Source organism: Sturnira hondurensis, unplaced genomic scaffold (assembly GCF_014824575.4).
Source record: "Sturnira hondurensis isolate 20B ecotype Veracruz unplaced genomic scaffold, ASM1482457v3 Scaffold0022215, whole genome shotgun sequence".
NCBI lineage: Eukaryota > Metazoa > Chordata > Mammalia > Chiroptera > Phyllostomidae > Sturnira > Sturnira hondurensis.
In genome coordinates, this window is record NW_028094846.1 from 659,385 (window position 1) to 681,690 (window position 22,306).

At 58.8% G+C, this 22,306-nt stretch overlaps 2 protein-coding genes across 6 annotated transcripts in view; one reads left to right on the forward strand and one right to left on the reverse strand.

Moving 5' to 3' along the window:
- Positions 1–3,758, forward strand: part of LOC118979280 (carboxyl-terminal PDZ ligand of neuronal nitric oxide synthase protein-like) — a 90,528-nt gene extending 86,770 nt beyond the window's left edge. For 4 of the 5 annotated variants that reach the window (XM_037035349.1, XM_037035350.1, XM_037035351.1 and 1 more), the window contains 2 exons: positions 1,376–1,685; positions 1,925–2,405. In XM_037035349.1, coding sequence (XP_036891244.1) covers positions 1,376–1,685; positions 1,925–2,405 — 791 coding nt within the window. Of the gene's footprint in view, positions 1–1,375; positions 1,686–1,924 lie in introns of all 5 variants that reach the window. The other variant, XM_037035348.1, reaches the window with a different exon arrangement.
- A 6,010-nt stretch (positions 3,759–9,768) lies between these two features.
- On the reverse strand, positions 9,769–22,306 carry SH2D1B (SH2 domain containing 1B). Its single transcript, XM_037035353.1, has 4 exons — positions 22,149–22,306; positions 13,321–13,384; positions 12,303–12,468; positions 9,769–11,130 (listed from the first exon to the last, which is right to left on the reverse strand). The coding sequence occupies exons 1-4, from the start codon at positions 22,280–22,282 to the stop codon at positions 11,099–11,101; spliced, it is 396 nt and encodes a 131-aa protein (XP_036891248.1). The 5' UTR covers positions 22,283–22,306; the 3' UTR covers positions 9,769–11,098.

Below are 22,306 nucleotides of genomic sequence, written 5' to 3' on the forward strand. Positions count from 1 at the left end.
CTCTGCGGGGAGCGTGCAGCTTTCACGAGGACAGGATCATGACAAGGACGAGGGGTGCGTAGGCCACACAAAAGAGAACTCAAGCCACCTGTCTGGAGAAGAGCCAGGAATTGATGGCTCCTTTTGGGGCGAGCTGGGGGCCTCTGCCTGTGGGGCGGGTCTGCACCCCACACCCACAGGTTCCGCACCTGAGCGCCAGGGACACCCTCCTATGGTTCCCACCCATCCCGCAGTGGGTGTTCCCTGTGCAGGGGTCCCGGGCGGTTTCAGGGGTCACGACTGTGGGGCCCATCATGGGGGGCGGCCTCCACACCACCTCCTGCTGCTTAAAGTCTCTTAGAATATGGCTTCCTAGGTTGTGGGCTCAGGAGGATTTCTCTGCTCAGAGGGCTCCCGGGCCCTGGGCTCGGCAGCGCCGGGCAGAGGGCTGCTTCCTGCACAAGGTCAGCAGAGCAACTGTGCGCCCTGACCACAGGTGCTCTGGGGAGGCCTGGCCAGGACAGAGGCCCCAGGCTGCTCCCAGGGCCCCGGGCAGGCCTGTCTGCGTGGGGGACCGAGTGGACTTGCAGGCGAGTGTGGTCAGCTGGTGTGGGGCCTGGAGCTCCAGCTGCTCCCACAATGATCCCCAAGCCACAGGCTTGGCCTCCACACTTCTCCATTTGCAGAAGTTGAGAATTTGATTCAAGGTATTTATTGAGCTCCTACTGTGTGCAAGACCCACCCAGGCAGGCTGCTAAAGATAGCGATGAGTGAGACGTGGCCCCTGCTCTGTAGATGTTTAGAGCCCAGTGGGCCCGCACCAGCCCTTGGAGGGAACCGTTCCAGCCAGAGAGGGGCCCCCCGGTGGACCTGGCGGCTCAGGCGGTCCCTGGGCAGGCAAGGGCTCAGTGAGCCGGTGCTGGTCCCGCTCCTGCCACACGGCGCCTGTCCCCAGCTCCGCCCCAGGGGTCTTCGCTGGACCACGAGGCTTTCGGTGGGGAAGGAAGGGCCCGATGCCGGCCTCGCATGCGCCACACCACACTACGTCGTCCCAGGCCCGAGGCCCACCGCTCCCTTGTGCTCACGGCAGCGCAGAAACACCCATCCCGTTGGCTGTCCTTGTGTTCTCTGTGCCCCGGGGGGCTGGTGCCCCACGGGCAGGGGTCAGGTGTGAGTGGAGGAGGCAGGTGGGAGGGCGGGGCTGGCTTGGGCGGGGCCTACCACAGCCTCCAGTCCCAAACTCCCTCCAGGCAGTGCCGGGGTGTCTTGCCGGCTGTTTGGATGTTTGCAAACCGCAGGGCAGGTGCAAGTGCTGGGCGTGGGGTGGGCAAGGGATGGGCATGCGACTGTAGCCCACAGCCCTCTCCGCTCACCCGCCCCTCTGTCTCTGTCGTAGTGGACCATGGCATGTTCGAGAATCTGAACACATCGCTCACGCCCAAGCTGCAGTCCAGCCGCTCTGTGCCCCACCTGTCCCGGTCGGGGGCCCCCTCTGCCCCGGCCCCAGGGTCCGGGGAGCCCGGCGGGCCAGGCCTCTGGGTGGGCAGCAGCCAGCACCTCAGGAACCTGGGCAGAGCCATGGGCGCCAAGGTGAACGATCTGCTGCGCAGGAGGGAGCCCTGGGGCATGGGCAGCGTGGGCGCCATGGAGGTCAACCGGACGGCGGAGGCCCAGCTGGTGGGTGCAGCCGACGGGGAGGACGACGGGTGAGTGCCCCTCCTTCCCCTGCCCGCACTGCCCCCCCAGCACCCGTGTCCACTCAGGAGCCACCCTGACCTCCCAGCAAGCATGCCACAGCCAGAGTCACTGCGCCTGAGCCGCCGAGGCACACGCTGCCCTGGGGCAAGAGCAGGCGAGGTCATGGTACAGCTGGCCGGCAAGCACACAGCAGGGATGGCAAGCACACACGGCAAGCTACCACCGCCATGTGTTGTCGCCCTTGCAGGTTGGCCGGGCCAGACACGTTCCCGCGGCTGGAGCCTCCGCCCCCCATCACCCGGAAGCGAATCCCCCGGGCCCTGAAGACCACGCAGGACATGCTGATCTCCTCACAGCCCGTCCTGAGCAGCCTGGAGTGTGGGGCGGAGCTGTCCCCGGGGCAGCTGCAGGACCCTCCTCCCAGTGCCCAGCCCGCCCCAGCAGACGCCGCCCAGCCAGAGACGGCCGTGGAAGCGGCCATACCCAACGGCGAGGGGCCCCTGTCGGTGCCCGACCTGATCCACCAGGACGCCCAGGACGAGGCCAAGCTGAAGGCCAGTGAGTGCAGGGGGGCCTCGCCCCCAGGCCCCAGCGAGAGCAACGGCCTCCCACTCAGCCTGAGCCCCCTGGGCCTGGCCGAGCGACAGGACAGTGGCCCCCGTGCTGGGGCGCGGACCTGCAGCCTGGACACAGAGGGGCCGCACCCCGACTTGCTCTCTTTCGAATAGAGCCCAGCTCTTCTCTCTGAGCTTCCCTGGGCTGGCCCCGGGGGTGGGCAGTCTCCCCATCTGTCCCACAGGGGCCTGCTCTCGGCCCTGCCACGTGCCTGCCCTCCTCTGGCCTCAGGGATGTGCTGGGTCAGGGTCAGGCGGGGTCAGGAATGACGGGGTTTGCTTGATGAGCAGTCCAGACCCGGAGAGCTGGCCCCGACCTCAGCCCACCAGCGTCCCCGTGGGTACGCTCACCAGGCCTGAGCCTAGAGGCAGCGTGCGGGCCAGGTCCTCACCATGTCCCCCGGAGGGGCCCTGGAGAATGCCATCAGCTCTGCTCTGGCTCCCTGGGGTGAAGCCGCAGCACCCATTCTGATCTGTTTTTGGGGAGCCCAGGAATTGGCATTTGGAGCCTGGTCCCTAGAGAGCCCGGGGAAGACTGGACACTGGGCTGGGGCCCCTGTCCAGGGCTGCTGACTGCCCGAGGCGATGCCTTCTGGGGTCTGAGCAGGCATGAGTGGCCTGGGGTGGACAGAGGTGGGGATGCACGTGGTCACAGTGAGTTGCACTGCCTGGGCTTGGCCGCAGGTGTGGGCCCTGCTGCTGACGTGGCCTGGCAGCCCGGGGCTCCCCAGGCTTGCCTTTCTGGTCCTGCAGCCACAGGGTCCCCATTCCTGCTTCTTTGAGTGTGGTGAGGGGCCCACGTGGCTCATGCCCCCTCCCGTAACTGTTCTGCTCCAGTGCCCCCAGGGGTCCTGTCCTGCTGTCCTCCTGTGGCCAGACGGCCCCAGCAGCAGCAGCCGCACCCGCACCCCAGAGCCTGGGCAGCGCGAAGAGAGCGTCCCTGCCCTTGAGCGGGCGGCCTGTCTTGGGCTTGTCCCCTGCGGCCTCATTCTGCTCCCTGTCGGGTGTCCACCCATGGTCACATCTGCATCATCTCCCCCCCAGCCCCTGCAGCCCCTCTCGGCCAGGTCACTCATCCGAGGACCCTCGTCCCATGTCCACCCCCAGTCTGACTGCCCTGCAGACAGCATGTCCACAGCCCTGAGGGCAGCAGCTGTGGGGCCCGTGGTGGCTCTGTGTCCCTGAGGGGAAGTCGGCGCTGTCTCTTCTCCCCACCCCCACACTCCTAGACCTGGGGTTGGGGGGGCAGGTGGCCCAGCCCTGCCTGGCAGGGCAGCGTTGCCGTCCCATGTGGGGTGATGTCCGTTGGTCACACCTGTCCTTGTCGGCTGTGGAAGGACAGGCGTTGCCTCGTCTGGGCAGGAAGAAGACGGCAGAGCTGTCCTGAAAGTTTTCTAGAGATTTTGTATTTATATTTTCAGTAGCTTTTGGATAGAAGACAGCACAATAAATGATCCTTTTGGTCTCGCTGGCCTGGTCTTTCTCCTGGCGGGTGGGAGTGGTCAGTTTTCTGAACCCGACATGTCCCCGAGAGTATGGGTCCCTCAAGGGCACAGTCTGGAGAGACCACCGGCCTTGGGCCTGGAGACAGCCCTGTCCCGAGACCAGCCACAGGGAGGGGTCCTCTCCCCAGGGACCGGCCGTTTCGGGGAAGGCGCTCGGACGGACATGTGCAGGTGAGACCCTGGGGGGTCAGGGAGGGAGCCAGTGGCCCGGGCGTCCTCTGGCCCAGCGACTCTTTGGGTTGAATTTATCGGGTGACATTCGGTCGATGGCAGGCTTGGGGACCTCAGGGATGAGGCGGTAACATGGCGTCAGTCTGCTGCTGTCCCCCACCCCACCCCTGCGACCTTGAGGCTCCTCTGTGGCCCTGCACTTGGCCTCCCCCCCCGGGGGACCCTCCTCCCCGAGGGGACCATGCCGGGGTCTGAGAGTCGGGCCCTGCGCTGCTCCCAGTTCTGTGTCCCTCGTGCAAGTGAGGTCGTTTGGTTTCCGTCATCAGAGGTGTCCCACCAGGTGCGATGTCCTCGAGCCCCCCCCCCAGGCTGTCTGTCACAGACGGTGTGGTTTCATCACTTTCATGGCCGAGGGTGCTCTGCTGTCCCCAAGGGCATCCAGCCCTGAGCTACGAAAAAGGAGAGGAGTTTATTGAAGAAGATACAGGAAACACTGTACACAGGACAGGGACGCCTCGGTTCCCTTCAAATAGGCACCTTGGGACCTCCCCAGTGCCCCCGACCGCCGTCCACCTGCCCCGTCCCCTCTGCCTCTTTCCCCCGCTGTGGCAGGACCGACTGTTTGTCCCCCAGGCCCCGACTCAGCCACCAGCCCGTCTGCTCCCGGAACGTCTTCTGCATTGTTCCAACCAGGGCACCTGCTGCCTGACGCGGGAGCCCCCGCCTCCTGGGCTCCATCCCACGAGTCTCTGAGCTCCTGGAGGGGGCAAACTCTGTGTGTCACTCTTCAGTCCCCAACAGCCTACCTGGCATATCACAGGAGCTTAGCGATGATGCATTGTGAGTGGAACTCCAAGCCTGGACTTTGATTGAGGCAATTTCGTGTTTGTGCAGGCACACGTGTGCTGAACGCTGTGGACCAGGCCGGGCTGCACCCTTCCTGGGTCTCCTGCAGCCCCCACGCCACCCGCCCCTTCCCCGGTCCCTGTGCCCAATGGTCGAGCAGGGGAGGAGGCAGGGAGGCCGTCTGCCAAGTGGGCAATGGTTGGTGGGCTGTGTGCCCCTCTCTCCGTCCAGCCTGAGCCTTCACGGCTCTGACCTCCGTGCAAGGCACCTCGCCTTGCAGCTGGCAGAAGTGGCCACCAGCCTGCTGCCTCACAGAGAGGGGACGTGTGTCTCTACCTGGCACCCGCCCCTCCGGCCACCGCATCTCCAGCTGCTCTGAGTCCCAGTTCTTAATACTTGACCTTCCCCATGTGCTGTGAGTTGGAGCTTGGGTGCATGGGTTAGACCATTCTCGGGGGGTAGCTGTGTGGGTGCCATTTCGTAGATGGGTAAACTGAGGCTGGGAGGAGGACTAAGCACGTCGCCGTACAACAGACCAAAGGCAGAACCTGGAGGCTTGTGTTTTCAACTGGGGGGTCAGTGCTCCCCCGTCACACCAGCCAGAGAATTCCAGGGCTGAGGACAATGTCACTTAACACCCAATAGTCACGTGGTGTGGGGACGTGGAGCCCTGAAGCAGAGGGACCAGCACGACGGCCTCCCCCAGGGCCCGCCTGTGCTCGCCTGGCCCACAGTCCCGCCCACAGCCCTCTGTACTCAGAGCTCCATCCTCGTTTTCTAGACGAGACCGACCGAGGCTGAGGCAGTTCCGGCACTCCGTCCAAAGTCACCCACCCGTACAGGGCCCAGCGGCCCCCGGGGCCCCCTGCAGACAGCAGCTCCCGAGGGTTTTGAGGTGAATTTGCTCTGGGAGTGGCAGGAACCGGCCGGAGAGCAGCGCAGGACAACGTCTGTGTCCCTGTCACTGGCCTGGTGTCCCCGTGGAGGCCCCCCTGTCCCCGCATGGCGTGAGCACCCCCGCTCCATGGGGCCCACGGTGCCTCGCTGGGCTGAACGTGAGCGCTGGGCTCCCTTGCTTGCTTAGTGGTTGTCTGACCTCCTGTGGCTGGCTGGGGGCACTGTCATTTCTGGGAACTAATTTCTGCAAAAGCTTTCTTTGTGATTTGTTGATAAGGTGCACTCTCCGTTTTAGAGAGGCTGTGATTTTCCTAGGATCATTCCACGTGTACCACATCCTGGAAGAACAAGATCAAGGACCCTGCCCCTCTCCACCAGGACGTGCTCAGGGGGAGGGTCTAGAGGAGAAGGAAAGTTTCCCGGGAGGACAGACGATCAGAATCTTTAGACTGCGGTGCATGGATGCTCAGGGGACAGAGAGAGAGACGCATGCAGACAGTGTCGTAGTGACATGTGAGGTGGTGGAGGCAGACCCGCGTGACAGGTTCCAGAAAAAAGGTTGGCCGTCCCCACACGAGTCCAGATACAAAGGAATGGTGACCTGACAGTTTGGCTGCGAGGAAAGAACCATAAACCTGTATTTTGTGTTTGGCTCAACTGTTGTTGAAGTGAACGTGAAATAAAGAAATCAGGAAGCAAAAGGCTTATTATTCAAGACCATCTTCAAAATACGTTTTTGGAAATACACCTGTACAGAGTTCAGTTTTTCTCAATTTCCCGAGGATAAAGCAGAAGGATCTTTTCGGTCTTTGTTGTGATTGTGGAATATTTTAAGTGTTTTTCTCTCATTTGGCATTGTTTGCGTCCTTTGAGGGCCTCCTCTTGCTGGTGTCTGCCGATTTCTGGGGCCCGGACGGCGACCGCGACATTCTGTACCGGACTGGAGGCGGCAGGAAGTTGTCTCAGTTTATTCTGGGGGCTTTCGTTGTTTCTGGGGCCTTAAGGGCAGTTCTGACCCCTCCTGGAGCTGCTGCGTGCGGAAGGGGCAGAGAGCGTCCGAAAGGCCTCGGAAGCCCTTCCCACTCTAGGCGGCCCGACGTTCGAGCACACCAGATTCCACGACAGCGGGCCTTGGCCGCTGCGATTGTTTAAAGAGAAGGAAAGAGGGGTCGCTGTGATTTGAGTGGCAGCCCCAGCAGTTCTGTTTGGGGTGGGGGGTGTCATCGTCTGCGTCCTCTGAGTGGTCATTTAGCAAAGACCCGTTTTGAAAAAAAAGGGACAGAGAGCAGGGAGCCCCCCCACCCCGTTCCAGCGCGTCTCGGCAGTTTGGATGTCAAGGGGCCCTTCCGACTGTGGAGAACTGAGAGGCAGACCAACTTTTTTTTTGGGGGGTGGCCTCTTCCAGATCCACGGGAGAGACCCTGACAGTGAGGTTGAATGTGAGCAGAGGGCGGGGAGGGCGGGGCGCGGCCAGATGCCGGTTTCCCTGGGGCAGGAGCTGGGCTGGTGCTTCCTGTTGTCTTTCCAGTGTGCTCCGTGCTGGGAAGCGCTGGTTACACTCTGTAGCAATTCGGGATGGAAGGTGCTGGTGCCAGGCAGTATTTATGGGTTCTGGGCAAATGGAAGTTCACGGTGAGTGTCGGATGTCGGGGACACACTCCGACCCAGAGANGGGGAGGGCGGGGCGCGGCCAGATGCCGGTTTCCCCGGGGCAGGAGCTGGGCTGGTGCTTCCTGTTGTCTTTCCAGTGTGCTCCGTGCTGGGAAGTGCTGGTTACACTCTGTAGCAATTCGGGATGGAAGGTGCTGGTGCCAGGCAGTATTTATGGGTTCTGGGCAAATGGAAGTTCACGGTGAGTGTCGGATGTCGGGGACACACTCCGACCCAGAGAAAGGACAGGGACCCTGGGGCTGGCCTGGTCCTGGTCCCTGTCCCTGACGCTGGACCTCCTATGCTGGTTCCAGGCCTAGACTCCCGGCAGTCAGTAATGAATGTTTCTCCCCCGAGTAACTTGTTTTTCTTTTTTGTTTCAGAAATAATCCTATTTCAAAAAACACACAAAAGCACAGGGGAGCATATTTAATCACCGAACAGCAGACAAGACTGTGTATATTTTGGTATATAACCTTTTTCATAAGCATGCTTTTCATTTTGGTATCAGAAGTGAAATCCCCTGCCCACTATTTGTGACCACGTCACCAAATGATGACATCTGAGAAAGGAAAATGTACATGTTTGGAAATAGAAAGGGTGGACCCGGTCCTGAGACGGTGACGTTTACGATTTTTTCCTTGACAAAGGAGCAAGTAGCTCATAGCAACGCAGGATCGATGGACGATACATCGATACAGTGCAGGAACGTCGGACGATACATTTTCCAACGATACGTCGGAAAATGAGGGGGGTTCGTGGGGGCAGAAGGGAGACGTGTGTGTTTCGTTACAACAATTGAGGTGTTTTAAATGTGTCAGAGATAAAACACAGGAAGCCTGCGGTAAGTTACCAGCCGATCTGGCGTCCTGTGAGGCCACTTCCTGGGGTCACACCCCCTCCCCCGTGTCCTCACAGACCTTCCTGGGGGCTTTCTGAATCCCCTCGGTGCACCCCCCAAGGCGGCCTCAGTGGCGGATGCATTTCAACAGGACAAATTATAGCAACTGTAAGCATACCCAGCTGACCCCAGAGGGGGTCTTGGGCTGGAAGAAAATTACATTCAGCGATGTTTTGTCCACAGAAGACAGTCAACATGAAAGATTTTTTTTAATGAAAAAAGTTTTGGGAAATCTCATTATCCTCAGAAAGTATGAGTTAGAAGAAGACCAGGATATGATGCAAAATATAATTAAAGGCAAACATTTTAGGAGACGAGGAGAAGCACTTCATAAACTGAATGAAACAGATCAAGAGGATAAAATAATTATAGAACGACAGCCACGTGCCCTGACTGGTGTGGTTCAGTGCATTGGGCTTCAAAATGAAAGGTGGCCGGTTTGACTCTCGGTCGGGGCACACACCTGGGTTGTGGCGTCAGTCCCCAGTTGGGGGTCCATATGAGAGATTGATGTTCCTCTTCCTCTCTTTCTCTCACACTCCCCCTCTCTCTAAAAACGAATAAATAATTAAATCTTTAAAAAAAACCACTTAAAAATAATAGAAAAATAGAGTGAGCTATATGTTAATAATTGAGAAGACAGTCAAAAGCTGGACACCTTCCTAGAAAGACAAAGAATGGCAGAATTAGCGACATAATTGAGTGAACTAAGGAGAATTGAGGACACTGAAACAGTCGTGAGGCGTCCGTACCCCCTTGTCCGCGGGGCCCCAAACTCAGTTTCACAAGAACAAAAATAAAGGGGCCTGCCTCCCCTGTTGTCACAGCAAACCAGCCAGGGACAAAGACGGTGGGACTCGCTGTGTGTGGTTAGAATGTGGTTTGATTCAGTCAAGCACAGTTCCACTTGGGTCATGAATTGTATTTATTTTTTAAAATAGATTTTATTTATTTTTAGAGAGGGGAAGGGAAGAAAGGAAGAGAAACATCAGTGTGTGGTTGCCTCTCATGGGCCCCTACTAGGGACCTGACCCACAACCCAGGCATGTGCCCTGACTGGGAATCGAACCGGTGATACTTTGGTTCACAGGCTGGCGCTCAATCTACTGAGCCACACCAGCCGGGGCCAGGTTATGAATTTTAATGCGGAAATCCCAAATGCAACATCGGTTTCCTGACCCTGCCGGCGAAGTAAAAGCCACGAACACAGTGTGGCTGAGTCTTTGGTCCATGATGCAGCTCAGCCCCGCGACATCCATCATTTATTCGTGTGACTGGCGCCCGCAGCTCCGCGCGGATGGACCAGCCGGTGGCACCCAGAGGCCCAGAGAGGCTGTGGGAGTCCATCCCCTGCCCACACCCCCAGACTGAGCTGCAGACTCTTCTGACCAGTTCTGGGGACGCGCGGCACAGCATCAACACCAGCTGTTTACTCAGGGGCCTGCTGGTAGGAGAGGCAGACCCTGCCTTGTCCCCTGCCTTGTCCCCTGCCTGGATCCTCCCCGGGACTGGGGACGGGCGGGGCCCCGGGGCCTGGGCACTTGGAAAACAGACCACGGCCCCGGGAGGCCTCATCGAACGACCTTGAACTACGAGTCCTGTCCTGCTGGGCTTTGAAAGGTGTGACACTCGAATAGACCCCTGCCCTGCAGGAGATGGACCCACTGTGCGCGCAGACCTACTCAGTGTCTGTTCCGGAAACCTGCCTGGTCTGTGCTGAGGATGGTGGGGGCTCCGGGGTGGGAACACCCTCCTTGTGCCTCACGGAGGGATTCAGACCAGGACGCCCCGGGCCTTTGGTGCCTCGTGGCCTTGCTTCTGGGCCCTCCCCGACACCACCAGAAGGCTCTGCTCCACCCCTCTCTGGGGGCGGGGCTGCGCCTCGAGGTTTGTGCCTTCTCCGCTTGGTGGCAGCTGCGATGGCTGGGACCCATGAGCCCCCACAGCTCCCCTCTGCGGTTCCGGTTCCCCAGTCTGCTCATGCCATCCAGAAATCTGGAGTCTCCTTCCGGAACAACTTAGAGAAAAACTGACAGGGCCTGGGGACAACCCGGCCAGCCCTTCGGGAACACCCTTCAGCGTCGTTGCACAAGCACGTGTTTCTGCACACAAGGAGGGCATGGGGGTCCCGGCCACAGTTTGGTGGCACTTAAAGCCTGGTTGGGGACAGGAGCCACGCAGGTCCCTACGACGTCCTCACACATGTCACTGGACAAAGCCCGTCCTTGCAGCCAGGTGGCAAGTGTGTTGTGAAATGAGGCAAAGCCAGGGAGCAGACGTGTCCAGGGCTGTGCTGGGCAGCAAGGTCAAGACTGGAAAGAAGGAAGGCGGGTCCCCGGGCCTGAGGGCCCCGTGGTCAGGACGGTGCGGCTGCTGCAGGAGATGCGTTGGTCGGGAGGCTGGGTCCCTGACGAGTGCTGGCATATCTGCTTGTCACTCCAGGACCCTGAGTCCACCTGACACGGCCAGGCTGGGCCAGTGTGTCCCCCATTCCAGTTGGAGGGACGAGTACCGGGAGGGGGAAGAACTGCATCCAAAGTCATGGGCCTGGTGCCTGTCTGAGGGGAGTGGTCCCCTGCCAACCCCGGCCCAGGGAGGGAGGAGGTTGGCCGGGAGGAGGCTGGCAGCTGGCATCAGGTCTTGGGAAAGAGGAGCCAGAGGGGGCAGGACTCCAGGCTGCCTGCTGTGGGCTCGGGTTTGTGCTCAGGAGGAGGTGTGGTGTGGTCTGGAAGATGGCCAACAGGACGCCTGCAGTCACGAGACCAGGACAGTGTGACTTGTCCCCTAGGTCCGGTCTCCAGACACCCAAGTCTCTCCGCGCTGCCATCTCCAGGCCTTCAGGGCAAGACCTCCACATACTCGCTGTTCTCTGGGAACAAGCAGGGACCAGCATGAAACCCAGCACCCTGGAGTCTTCCCAACCTCCTGCTTGAGAAGGAGACCTCCCCCCAACCCCCCCACCACCCACGTCAGCCTGAGGCCAAATCGGGCCACCATCTGCAAGGGCAGAGGCGCCACACAGAGCTCCCCCTGCCACCCTGGGCCCTGCTTTAGGAGTCAGGCCCCAGAAGACGCCCGGAGTGGGGGCACCCTTGGTCCAAGGAGTCCAGGGGAGGGCCATGTCCCACTGAGGATGCAGAGCTGACCACACAGGGATGGCGGATGGCAAGTCTTGCCTGGTTCTCGGGGGCCTGTCTCTAAGGGGCTGTCATGCGGGACTGGCGGTCATTGTCTCACCGGAGAGTACAGTTGTGTAGTCCTCCCCCTGACCCCCAGTGGCTCCTGAGGTTCCACCCACGGGCCGCCCTGTCCCCCCGATGCTTTGTGTGTCCTGTAAGTTCTGGGGGAAGTGGCCCTGCAGCTGAGCCTGCAGGAAGGACTCGGGTCCGGGGTGCAGGCCCCTGCGTGCGGGTGAGGACTGAGAAACCAGGGCGGGGGCCAGGCGGGTCACTGCTGGGTCTCGCTGGGTGGGTTGGAGTGGGACGGCCCACGAGGGGCTTTGCTGGACACGGAGTGGAACGTGTGTGGGATAATTTCCCCGCCTTGTCCTCTGCATCTGTCGTCGTCCCTGCCCACTGACAGCTGCAGCCTCTCCCACGGTGCTGTAAGCACATATCCCAGGGAGAGCAAGCAGTCCCTGTGAAGGTCTGAGGAGGGCTGAGTCAGGTACAGACTGAAGGTCACGGATGGTCTGGCCGCAGGCATCCGCCGAGCCGCTGTGGGCTGTGGTGGGAGAGGCCTCAGCCTGGCTAACTTGTTCCCCAGCGCTGCATACAGAACACAGGGCATGGGGGCGGGGCCTGGGGCCTCGGGGAGGGGTCAGCGCAGTGCAGTCATTGGACTTTCTGCCTGTTTGTCCATCTGTCCCAAAGCTGAGGGCAGGCTGGGTGTGACGGCAGCTGCCCTGATGTCTCAGCTCTGCATCGACCATCCCAGGGGCCGGAGGCACGGCCCCCCACAAGCTGGGATGAGGGGTCTTCGGTGCAGGGGCAGGAAAAGCCCTCCCCCCTGACCCGTGCCGGCTCCAAGGGACAGCTGTACCATAATCGTCGTCCGTGTCCACCTTTGAGCTCCGCCACCTCAGGCCGGGCCTGGTCCTCTCCACGGGGTAGAGAAGGGGAAACACCAGCCCTTGATTCGGCTTCTTGAATTTGGAGACCAGTTCCTTGAGGTTGGGAAAGGTCTGTGTTGGAATATCGTCCGCGGTCTGCAGAGACACGAGGAGGAGGCCACTCGGCATCATGCGATCATGTGTGACAGGTGACCTTTCTGGGTGGCCCCCAAGTTGGCAGGCCGAGTCCTGGCCCCCAGGCCTAGGGCCCCCAGGGGCAGCAGGACGCCTGTGACTCAGCCACTGGGGACCCCAGCTCGGGCCGCGTCCTGCGCGAGCCCCACGGCGGCTCAGGGGCAGGTGTGCCACTCGACACCTCGCTGACGGTCTCGGGGGCCCGGCAGTGTGGCTTTCAGACAGGAAACGCAAATGTGGGGGCTGCACACCCCCCGGGACCCCCCGGGAGAACAAGTGAGACGCAAGGTCTCAATTTAAGCTGAGAGCAGGCACGCCAGCGTGCTCGGGGCGGTGGCCCGTGCTTTCTGTTGGCCTGTTGTCAAGCAAGGACGGTTTTCTAACATAAACATGACAGAAGGAAATTCAAAAGAAGCAAACAAGTATTTAAAAAATGTGTCTGCGAACTCTCGGAGAAAGAGAGAGAGGAGAGAACCCCCACAGCAGCTCGTTGGCTCCTGGCAGCCAACCGCGGGCCCACCCAACTCCCGGACCCCACACCTGCCCCTGCCCTCTCCCCCCCACCGCAGGGCCCCCTCCTCCTCCGTGGCTGCGCCCGGAGCCCAGTGGGACATTCGGTCACGGAGAAACTGGGGCTGTGGCACTCTCCATTTTGAATAGCCGCCTCGGTTGGTCAGAAGTGGGGCAAAACACAGGTGCTTTCCTGCTCCTGTCCCTTCGTGGAACGTGCTCCCTGTGTGTCCCCAGGAGGATGTCCCCAGGTTCCCCTGCCCTGGCCTGCAGCCGGGGCCACGGGAGGTCTTGTGGCCTCACCTGTATCTGGTACTGCCCGTGTTTCTCTCTGAAGATGCGGTACGTGTAGACGAGGTTCCTGAAACTGTGGAGAGCACAGTGAGTCGGGTGGTTCTTACCTGCTGGCGCCCATGGCATGTCGAGCAAGCACAGCCTCTGTCAACTGTGAGTCCCCACGCTGAGGGTCATTTTCTGACCCTCTCGGCAGCAGGACCTGGGGAGAGTGGGGTTTGGGAGCAGGGACCCTGGCTGGGAGGTGGACATCTGAGTCGCAGCCAAGGGCACAAGGACAGAGGACGCACGGCTAGGCCTCTGGTCCCCTCTCAGCTCTAAGGACACCGGAGAGCCCTGCCTGGTGCTTCAGGAAGTGGCCCAGGAGGGACCGCACTGTGACCTCAGCAGTGTACTTCGGAACCATGTGTTGCGCCCTCACTTCTCGTGGGGATGGCGGCCGCTGACCGAGTGACTCAGCCAGAACTGAGACAACTCCCAACCTGGGAGCTTGCAACAGGAGAACCAGCTGCCACGACCGATGTCCCTCCCATTCCCAGATGTCACCAGTGATCAGACACGGGGTGGATGCCGTCTTAGCTTTCCAGGACAAGGGGTGCATGCGAAACATCTCCATCGGCTCTCACAGGTTTGGAATCCACTGAAACCCCGCAACGTGAAAATGACGTTCACGGACACCAGACTGAGGGCCCTCCTGCCCGATCGACCCCAGCACGTGCATCTGCACCAGCGAATCCAATGACTGGGGTTTGGGAGGAATCGGGAAGCCAGACGCCCCCTTGCAGCCTGAGGGGCAGCAGGCCATGTGGCCGATTGTTGGGACAGTTCTGTTCACTCCAGACCCTGTGCTATTTGTGGGGCTTCCTGAGGCCGGAATAAGCTCGGGGTATCCCCAAGTTCCAGAGCGTCCCCAAGTTCCAGAGCAAGCAACAGAAGGTTTACATGGGCCCTGGGGCACCTGTGGCCAGGTGAAGGGGCCTGCAGTCTGAGAAGAGGGCTCAGGAAAGTCTTTTCCCGGGAGTACTGTTCAGATCGGGGCCCCGACGTTGCATTCAGCCGGTCATGGGCTTGGTTCACAGCCCACTATCACGTAGATTCCGTTAAATTCTTCAACAAGGGACTTTTTTCTCATCCCAGTTACAAAAATAACATTGGACTGGACTACCCCAAAGGAGACACCTGAAACTATAAAACTCCAGGAAAAAAATTAGGAGAAAGATCTTCACGAATGCAGGTAGGCAAAGATTTATCAGACACGACAGAAAAATCACGATCTATAAAAGAAAGAAATTGGGACTTCTGGCCAAGATGGAGGTGTAGGCAGACACACTGTGCCTCCTCCCACAACCAAAAGAAGGACAACAACAAATTTAAAAACAAACTACCAGAACTGACAGAAAATCGAACTGTATGGAAATCTGACAACCAAGGAGTTAAAGAAGAGACATTCACCCAGACCAGTAGGAGGGGCGGAGACGGGCAGCCGGTGAGAGCACGTGTGGCAAGGTGGCAGTGGGTCCCAGAACAGGGTGGTCTGTGTGAATAAACCAGGAGGAACAACTGGGGAGCGAGACAGACCACGCAACCCAGGATTCCAGTGCAGGGAAATAAAGCCTCAAGACCTCTGACTGTACAAACCTGTGGGGGTTGAGGCGGCAGCAGGAGAAACTCCCAGCCTCCCAGGAGAGTTTGTTGGAGAGACCCACAGGGTCCTGGAATGTACACGAGCCCACCCACCAGGAATCAGCACCAGAAGGGCTCAGTTTGCTTGTGGGAAGCAGGGGAAGTGACTGAAATCCGGCAGAATAAGCAGCACTGTTTCCCTTGAGCCCCTCCCCACATACAGTACCACAGCGCAGCCATGTGGGTTGCCCCGCCCTGGCGAACACCTAAGGTGCCACCCCTTACTAGTAGCAGGCATGCTGAGACCACAACAATGGCCCAAATGAAAGCTCCAAAAATGATCAAAGCTCCAAAAATGGAACTAAGTGAGGAAGAGACAGCCAACCTATCAGATGCAGAGTTCAGAACACTGGTGAGCAGGCTGGTCACAGAATTGGGGAAGCATGGTCCCAAAACAGAGGAAGAAGTGAAGAGTATGCAAAGTGAGATACAGAAAAATGTACGGGGGCCACCAGTGATGGGAAGGAAAGCAGAAGTCAAAACAATGATTTGGAGCAGCAGGAAGAAAAATGTTCAACCAGAACACAATGAAAAAATAAGAATTTAAGAAAAATGGGGAGAGGCTTAGGAACCTCTGGGACAGCTTTAGGCTGACCAACATCTGAATCACAGGGTGCCAGGCAGAGAAGAGGAAGAACACAGAATTGAAAGCTTATTGGAACAACTAATGAAGGAGAACTTTCCCAATCTGGCAAAGGGAATAGACTTCCAGGAAGTCCAGGAAGCTCAGAGAGTCCCAAAGAAGTTGGACCCAAGGAGGAACACACCAAGATACATCATCATTACATTAGCCAAGATTAAAATGAAGGGGAGAATCCTAGAAGCAGCAAGAGATAAAGGGACAGTCACCTACAAAGGAGTGCCCATCAGACTGTCAGCGCATTTCTCAAGAGACCTTGCAGGCAAGAAGGGGCTGGAAAGAAGTATTCCAAGTCATGAAAGGCAAGGACGTACATCCAAGATTGCTCTATCCAGCAAAGCTTTCATTTAGAATGGAAGGACAGATAAAGTGCTTCTCAGATAAGGTCAAGTTCAAGGAGTTCATCATCACCAAGCCCTTATTTCATGAAATGTTTAAGGGACTTATCTAAGAAAAAGAAGAAGATCAAAAATACAAACAGTAAAATGACAACAAACTCACAACTATCCACAACCGAACCCAAAACAAAAACAAACTGAGCACACAGCTAGAACAGGAACAGAATCACAGAAATGGAGGTCACGTGGAAGGTTATCAATGGGGAAGGGGAGGGGGGAGAATGGAGTGGAAGGTACAGTGAATAAGCAGAAGTGGTAGGTAGAAAATAGACAGGGGGAGGGTAAGGACGGTGTGGGAAATGGGGAAGTTCCTACGTGCAGAAGGAACTTGTACGTACGACCCATGGAGACGAATAAGTGCGGGGGCAGGGGATGTGGGTGGGAGGGGGAGTGCAGGGCGGAGGGGGAGAAAGGGGAGAAAATGGGACAACTATAATAGCATCTTCAATAAAACATTTAAAAAAGAAAAGATGGAAGAATTAGGCTTCATTAAAATTGTCAGCCTCTGTTCTCTGACGCATCCTGTTGAGAGGACAAAAGGACGAGTCACAGACGGGAGAGGAGTGTTGACGAAGCTCTTGTCTCAGAGGGAATGTGCGTCCCCGATGGAAAGAGTCATCAAGACTCAATGAGAAAGTAAGTTCAAAAATAATTCGAGATGGGCAACATTTTTGAAGGGACACCCTGTCTCAGGAGACACGTGGATGGCAAGGAAGCGCGTGAGGAGACGTATTGTCAGTCAAGAGCCAAGTGCAGGTCAGAACTACGAGAAAACACCCTCTCGCACTTACTAACATGGCTGGCGTGAAAACGACAGGCGAGACCCAAGCGTGCCGTCGGAAGGGCTCTCACTTTGGAGAACAGCTTGGCACTTTATTTTTCTTGTTCTGTCATCCTCCCCTGAGGCCATGCTTACTGATTTGAGAGGGAGAGAGAGGGAGGAACATCGACGTGAGAGACAAACTTCACTCAGCTGCCTCCTCCACGGGCCCAAACTGTGACCGAACCCGCAACCCAGGCTTGTGCCCTGACCGGGAATTGAACCCACGGCTTCTCAGTTTATGAGACGGTGCCCAACCCACTGGGCCACCCAGCTGGGGCTGTTGGGTAGTTTCCTAAAAATACACAACCTGCGCTGACGCATGACTCAGCCGCCCCCTTCTCATCTTCGTGGGAGAAATGGCAACACGGTGCTGAGTTCATGGTCTGCCCGGCGCATTGGGAAGAAAAGGCGTTGCCCTGTTTGCTGTCCGGCCCTCAGGGCACCGCGTGGGCTCAGTCCCGGGTGAGGGCGGCTGGAGGGGGTCGGCTTTGGGCGGGCGGCCAGGCTGTGGTCCAGGTGAGTCGATCTGTCACCTCTGAGTTCTGGGAGCCTTTAGCCCCTGGGAGGTGTGTTTTCAAATCTTTGGCCTCCTGTCTTCGGGTGCTGTCAGAAAGGGCAGACGCAAATGCTCCGGAGTCTGTCGGGCGGACATGGGTGGCGACCGGGGGTGGGGGGGTGCGCCTGGGTCCCTGGGCACCGGTCACAAGCAGCTCACAGGTGGGCGCCGGGCTCAAGTTGTGGCTGGGGTTGTGGGGAGACTTGTTCGTGGGCACGTATGTTTCAGTGTTATTTTAACCAGACTACGAAGACCACAGAAGGACAATGCGGCTGTTGCCCAGTGCTGAGGACTCGGCCCACCGTGCTCACGAGGTCGGCAGAGGCGGCTGTGGCCACGGCCGTGCCCAGACCGGGCGTTCTGAGGGTGCCCCGGAGACGCCTCCTGCTTCCTGCTGCCTCTGTACTTTTCCCTCCGTTGGATTTTTGAAAAACAACAAACAAGACTGACTTGTTTTTTTTCTTTCTGAACGTGAGTGAGAAGTGAGTCTCAGGCCTGACTTCCACGGTGAGAGCCGGCAGGTGGCCACCCCTGGGTGGGGGGGCCTGCACACAGCCCCGCGCATCCCACCGCACGTGGCCCCCTCGCAGCCCAGGTGGACCCCACTTCGACTCCCCCCCGCTCCGAGCAGACCCCGCTCCCGCCTCTGATGCACAGGTAGCACTTCCTGTCCGCAGTCCCCGCGGGCCAGCTGCCTCTTCCTGCCCGGGCCCCGCCCCCCCCACTCTCGCCCGGGGCCGGAGGCGCGGGGGCTGCCAGGGCGCCCCCACCCCAGTCTAACGTGGCAGGACTCAGCCCGTCTACACCCGCACTCCCCCTGTTTGGGATCTTGGTGACGAAGCTCCAAGGTGACCGTGTGGACGTGTCTCAGTGGAACTGGGGGCATTGGAAAGAGAGGGGCCCAGACAGCACACTGCGGCCTGGGCTTGGGCAGGTTGGTAAGAAGCTCTGGTTTCTCTCCCCATGGAGTAGGGTTGACATCACCGCCTGCTGTGAGCAGTTTGGCCAGGGGTCCGAGGGTGACGGTGGAAGGGGTCAACACGAGGAGGAGCTCATGGAAAGCAGCTTCACCCTGGGCCCTTGGCCGCCCTACAGGTCCCCAGCTGTGGCCAACCCCTCCCCCCTTCCGTGGCCATGACCGCGCGCTGGGACCCGGGGTCGGAGGTCCTGCGCCCAATCGCAAGTCGCCCCTCAGTCCCTCTCTGTGGTGACTCCCTGTATTTTCTTCACGTGGGCTCCTTTTGCTGAATTTGACTTCCTGGGAGCAGATCGAGGGCCTGTGGGGTTAGTCACTGTGTCCCCCATGCCCGGGACAAGCCACTCGGGGCCTGCATGCCGAGTGAAGGGACAGTGGGTCCGGGGCTGGCCCCCCACTCCTCCACACAAGGCTCCCTGGCCGCCCTCAGTTCCGGCCGTGCCCCGAGGGCCCACCATCCCTGCTCTGCAGCGTCTCAGTTCCGTTCTGGCTGGGGGTCCTGCACAAAGTCCCGCACATCTCGGGGATGGGATGTGCATGAGATGGTCGTTGCTGAACAGCCAGAGTTGGGTGTCCTGTACTGGCCTGCGGAACAACAAGGCTCGCAGGGACCGTGACAAGCCCAGGAGTCAGGTGGGTTCCTAAAGAGAGCCCCGCGCAGGCTGCCTGCCCTCAAGGGGGCCGGGTCTGCTCTGTGGCACCTCTTCCCTGCGCCTCAGCCCTGCCGGCTCCACCCTGCCCCCAGCCTGCCTGTCCCTGGGTCTCCCCAGCTGGCTGGCTGTCACCGTAGTAAGTTCTCCAGATCAGATTTGAGTCCCAGACTCTCAGCGCCGGCCTGGTCCCGTCTCTGCTCAGAAGGCACCCGGGTCTTCCCAGTGTCTGCAGCTGCGTTCTTTGGAGGCCCTTTGACCCGACCCCACACCTACTCTTCCAGAGGGCCCGTCCAGAGCCCACAGGAAACGTTCCCCTCCCAGGCCCAACCTTGTGCCGCCTGCCCTCGCTTGGTGACCGGTGACCGATGACCGTTCCCTCTCCAGTGGGAGCCCCATGCCTCTCTGGGGCTTTTCTGCTCACCTCTGTCCGTGCATTGGAGCAACACCATCTGCACCATCTGTTTATACCTGACTTGGTTCTATTCAGTTACATGTTGGAGCTCCGTGGGGAAAAGGTGCACGCTCCCTCGTGGACTCCGCTTAGAAAGCTCCCCAGGCTCCGCACGGCGTTCGAATTGGCAGGACCTGCTACAGTTTCACACCCGATTTTTAACTTACAGAAGTCATTCCTGTGCCCGAGACACGTCCACAGCGCAGAGACGTTATCCCAGGGAAAGAGCAGGCCCGTGGTCCCTTCCCGGAGGTGTCCAGGCGTGGACGCTGTGGGGAGTGCCACCCCTGCCGGGAATTCTGCTCGGACGTGGGGGTGGAGGCGGCATCTTTCATTTCACGCCACCAGGGTCACGCTCTGCCTCGCACCTGTTCACACCGCCGCAGGTCTGGCCCATTTTTTCAGATGGTAGCTGGATTTGCTCGGTTGTATTCCCACCAGTTCGTGCAGCGCTGGTGTCGTGTGGTGGGGCCCAGGCCCCAGCCTGGCAGAAGCAGGGTCACTGGGGTGAAGGGGGGCCCTGGAGCCTCTGCGTCCATCGGAGCTGTGTGGTCATGCGCCCCTCGGAGGTTCCTTCCCCTCTGAGAAGGGCCGTCCGTCTTCCCGGGCAGACGCCTCGCCGGGCCCCCATGTCTGGTGGGCCGACTGCAATCCTTTCTCCCCCGCCCACAAAGAGAAGTCCTTCTGGGGACAGTGTTGTTTCTCGGCGCGTGGCCGCCGTGAGCCCAGCCTCCGTGAGTGCGATTTCGGCCGGGGTCCCTGTCCTTCCCCTGGGCCTCTACAGAGGCCCGTGTCCCCCGTGGAGGGCGGGAGGGGCTCTTGCGTGTCTTCTGTCTCTCGTTGGTCTCGAGTGGGACCTGGCTTTTCATGTCGTCACATTCCTGCTTCAGATAATTCCCTTCTCATCCTGTGTCCTTCACTTAGTTTTCTACTGTTTTAAAACTCTTCCCTTTCATGGAGATTATTTTTTTGTTTACTCTTTTAAAGTTGCTTTTAACATTAGGGTTTTTTTTTTAATTTTACAATGGTCATATTTATGTCTTTCCTTTTTTTGCTTTCTGGGTTCTATATCTGGCTTAGAAAGGCGATATCCTTATTGACTTTTCTTCAAGATTTTAGTACTTTTTTTCCCCAGTTACATGCTACATTTCACAAGTATAAAACTGTTTTGGCTGCAGATAATAACTGTGCATCTTTCTCATCGTGTTTACACATTTCCTCTGACCAAGCGTGTGACCCAGAAGTGTGACAATGAGTGCCAGCCACTGTCACTGGCGCCTTCTGGAGCTTCACCCAGCCCGGGTGAAGGACGACCTGGTCTAGCTGTGTGTGGCCAGGAGCGTGCAACTACATGTGAGGGGGTGTGTGTGCGCACAGGTGTGTCTGGGTGTGCAAAACTGAGGGGTGCATGTCGAACTTTACATTTTAAGTAAATTGGAGTGAGCTACGCAGTTTCGACCTTTGCCCTGTGAACATGTGGCTAAACTAGGAATTTTCTAGACGGGGAAGCCTGTGTACTTGAACACGGTGTATTTTATGCCGATGGCTTCTATTTGGTGAGTGGTTTATAGAAAGTTGACATTAAAAGAAATTAAAATTGGTCTGTAGTTATTTTGCGTGTGTGTGTGGGGGGGGGAGAAATATTTGCTTTCCTACATAGAAACTGGAAAAAAATCAATAAAAGAAGACAGAGAGCTAGAGAGAGAGACGAAGGCACGATTGTACCATTCTGAAAAGAATAATTTCTCATGGCTACAAAACACAAGAAACCATGTCAACAACACTCGGGGTGCAGGGGGTCCAACCGCTGACACGTTGCCGCTGCTCCCCCACGCCTGCGTCCCAGCCCCACAGAAAGCAAGGAGCCCCCGGCCTGGGCTGTTAGCTCGGACGGTCATGCGTGTCCCACAGCTCCCTCACGCCCGCCTGGGGACACGCTGGGCTTTCGGGCTGTGAAGAGCGGGGGAGGAGGCTCAGTGGTCTACCCTGGGAGACCCCGAACGCCAGCAGGTGCCTGCCGAGCCCTCTGGGTTTGTCTCAATGGCCTGAACAAGGCCACTCTTAGGCCGCTCTGGTGGCCCTGGCCAGGACGTCAAGCCTGGAGTTTCGGAATGACATCAGACTCTTGGGGAACACCAGACGAGGGCAACGGAACAGCCGTCTGAAAAGCCCTGGCCCCGTGTCTTCACCTCGAAGGTGCGTGCCGTGACCGGACACTGCAGGGTGCAGGGAAGGCCGTCTGCCACGGCCCTTCACAAATGTCACAAAGCGGGACACATCATCGGCATGCAAAGAACCGTAAGTGGAGCAGACGGGGGTGAAACCTCGGTCTCTCAGAGAGAAATTGCCCAAAGGGCCCTGACCTTTTCCTCAGCAAAAAAACAGGCAGAAAAGGATCCTCTGGTGGGCGGTCCCCTCCCGGACTCACACCCTTCGGCCCTGCCCTTTGCCCTCCTGCCTGTGGCTCTGGCGTCTGCGCCAGGATAGAGGCGGACGGAGGCCCTGGACAGCACCCCTGCAGGGTCCCCAGCGGGACCCAGGCTCGCTCTGCTCGCCGGGGCTGCCGAATCAGTGCAAAATGCCAACTCTGTTTCATGTGGCTGCCGTCTGGACGGCCACTCCGTGGCTTCAGACACGGGGACAGTGAGGCTACTCACGAGACACAGAGGCACAGGACGCCCGGCATGGACTCGCTGTCCCGCAGCAGGAAGTTGCCGTCCACCCGCCCCACGAGCAGCAAGCCCTCACAGTCCTTCTTGGAGAGCGGGCCGTGGTAATAGGGCAGGTCCATGGGGGCTTCTCGGCCGCCGGCACC